The 2,984-nt window shown below is 56.6% G+C and overlaps 1 protein-coding gene across 1 annotated transcript in view; it reads right to left on the reverse strand.

Moving 5' to 3' along the window:
- Window positions 1–249, reverse strand: part of LOC103774494 (transforming acidic coiled-coil-containing protein 1-like) — a gene marked incomplete at both ends in the record, with an annotated part of 6,125 nt that extends 5,876 nt beyond the window's left edge. Inside the window, one exon of the mRNA XM_008941905.1 lies at window positions 63–249. Within this exon, the coding sequence (XP_008940153.1) occupies window positions 63–249 (187 nt within the window). The remainder of the gene's footprint in view (window positions 1–62) is intronic.
- Between the last annotated feature and the right edge of the window lie 2,735 nt (window positions 250–2,984).

Raw genomic sequence — 2,984 nt, forward strand, 5'->3', positions numbered from 1 at the left:
GCACCGGGGCCGGCTCCGCAGCGGGCACGGTGGCACAGCCAGCGCCAGCCCCACTCCCTGGCACAGCAGGAGCCTGGGTCTCGGCTGGCAGCTGCGTCAGGGACGAGTCTTCAGGGTCTGTTTCCCCTTTAGGATCCGAGCTGCCTTTAGGGGCTCTGATCTCCGGTTGAGCCTCATCTTTGGGGTGCTTCCCAGGCGATCTATCCCAGTGGGCTTCCCCTATCCACTGCTCACCATGGACACTTGGCTCTGGAAAGATAAAAAGAGTCGATTAAACCCCCATCCATCGTGTACCCCCTTCCAGAGGGGTGATTCTCCCCTCCTCACAGCTGCTCCAGGGTCAGATTTTACAGGGGACCCACAGACCCACAGCTCAGCTTCCCCACCTGCCCCAATGGCTGCGTAACCCCATCTTTGATTGTTTTCTGTAAAATCTGAAGCCCATGAACACACTGGAGAGAGCGCACACAAACTGCACGCTGAGGGTGAGCCCCAGCCCAGGGGCCCTGTCTGCACCACAGACCCACCAGCACCTCCAGCTGCGTGTTTCCTCTCCCAGTGCCTGCTCCCACCCAGGGCAGGGGCAGCTCCGGGGGTCTTGGCAAACCCCAGCGAGGTCCCGAGGGCCGGACGCTGGCCAGGACCCACCATGGGGCAGATGCTCCCAGGGCAAGAACCCTTTATGCCAGGCTCGCCACGCTGCCATCAGGGTTTCTTAATCACAAATCCTGATCCATGACTTAATCACTATTACTCCAATCCCTTCCCCGAAATCCTTTTACTGTTTAATCTTTTCTTTGCTGTCAAGGGATGGGGAAGCTCCTTATCTACTGCGGCACGCTGAAACCTACACCCACCGAGCACCCAGAGCCAGGACCTTGGCACAGGTGTGCAAAGGCACGAGAGGAAAACACCCAGTGTCACCTCTGCCCAGCTCTCCTGCACCTCTTCTCCTGTGTCTCAGCCAGGGACGATTTCACACACTCACTGAGTAAGGCAGAATGGGATGCTGGGGTGCTCAGCACCCGTCAAGGACTGCATAGGACCCACAGCTCTGCCTGGCACCTTTCTGGGGAGATGCAGCTCAGCCAGGTTCCTCCAAGGGCAGAATAAAACCAGTGCTCAAACCCAAGAACCAAACTGGTTTGAAAACCTGGCTGGGTGATGCAGAAACCTGCTTGTCCCCCTCCACAGCTCTCCACGGGGGGCAGCTGTAGGGGGGGGTCATGGCAAGTGTGCCCCCATTCTGCAGGGAGGAGGTTTGGCCAGGGATGCCAACAACAAGCCCCCACAGATCCCACAGGCACGTCCACTGGAAACGCTGTTGCTATTGCAGGGCATCTGCAACCAGCTCATGTTTGCTGGTGACCAAGCAAGCCACAGGCTGGCAATAGAAGAAAAGTGAATCAGGCAAATATCTGGTCCCTGGACTAATCCAAGACATGGAGCCAACAGCCCTGACTCAGCTGATGGCTTGTGGTTTACATAATTGATTTCCAGGATGCTAAAATCCATGGAACTGAATCATGAGGGGCTGTGTGCTCTCTGAGACTGCAAAAAAGCTCCCTCTGACTGCAAAAAAGCTTCCTCCAAACAGACATTGCCTTGCTGCCCCAGAAAACGCATCAGTAAACACAGATCCAGTGGATACGTACTTGGAGTGCAGCCAGAAAACACTCTGAGGCGATGCCTGCCAGGCCTTTCCATCATTAGGAACCAGGAAAACCTCCCGAACAGACCCCAAAGAAAACTTTATTACACTTGCTGTGTTGCTCAGATGTTTTAAACCTCACTGAGACAGCCCTGAATAGAAGAACAGACTTCAAAGTCAGGGCAAAAGGCACCTTTTAAATGCCTTCTACATTCCCACCGGAAGGTTTTGCCGCGCCGTTCTCACAGACAGGAGCCCATCCTGGACTCTAACCCCAGCAGTGAGTAATTCCCTCTTGAACACCACGCAGTTGGCACGCAAAGCACCTCTCCTTGCTGTGATGTCTGCAGGGCGGGGAGAGGAGAAGCGATGGGGCATGTGACCATTGCTCAGAACAACTATTTCTTCACAAAAATTTGAAGAAACATCTGCCCAATTTTGTGATTCACTCATTTTCACTCAGTGAATTTTGTGATTCACTCATTTTCTGCACCCGAAGCAGCTCAGGTGCCCCACAGCCCCTGCCTGCAGCACAGCCCGCTCAAGAGCTGGGCAACTGGAGTATACTGGGAGACAGAATGTGCAGGTCAACAGCTCAGGAGCTTGCCTGCAGTTTTGGTGGTCTGCTGAAGCAGGTTCATCTCTCCTGCAAGCTCTGTGGGTTTTTTCCCCTTCTCTGGAGACATTAATCCCTTCTGTGAGCACCATCCACGTTCAGCGCTGTGCCTGAGCTACAGCCCAAGGTGAGTGAGGGGAAGGAACAAGAAAGGGGAGGAAGGAGCCTGCCCACCTCGGCTGCAGGAACCCCCTCCCTGCCCTCCCCAAATGCTCACACAATGCCCCAGAGTCACGATTTTCAACCCTGCTTGGGCTGAGCTATTCCCCACCCGGGGGATCACAGCCTCGGGGGCTGAGGCCACCCTGGGATGGTCTGAGGCTGGCACCGAGCTCCAGCCAGGCAGAGGACAAAGGCAGGCAAAGCTACAAGGTCAATTAATTCTCCAGTGAGCGCTGCCAGGAAGAAGAGCGCGATGGTTTGAGGGGCAGAGCCCTTGGCACAGGGACCTGCCGAGGCCATGAGTGCTCCTGGGGCACCCTCTGCCTCTCCTGCCGGGGCCATGAGTGCTCCTGGGGCACCCTCTGCCTCTTCTCACAGGGATGGAGAGCCAGCCCTGCCCCCCCTGCCTGCTGAGACCAGGACAAAACGCCTCCTGTAAAGCAGTCCCAAAGGCGATGGGATCCCAGGCAAACCCAGCCCATGCAGGTCCTGCTGCCCAGCCAGGGCAGGGGGGCACAGCCTGGCCCCAAACACCCCGCCCCACCCGCTGCCGGC

This window comes from Merops nubicus, unplaced genomic scaffold (genome assembly GCF_000691845.1).
Source record: "Merops nubicus isolate BGI_N331 unplaced genomic scaffold, ASM69184v1 scaffold30136, whole genome shotgun sequence".
Lineage (NCBI taxonomy): Eukaryota > Metazoa > Chordata > Aves > Coraciiformes > Meropidae > Merops > Merops nubicus.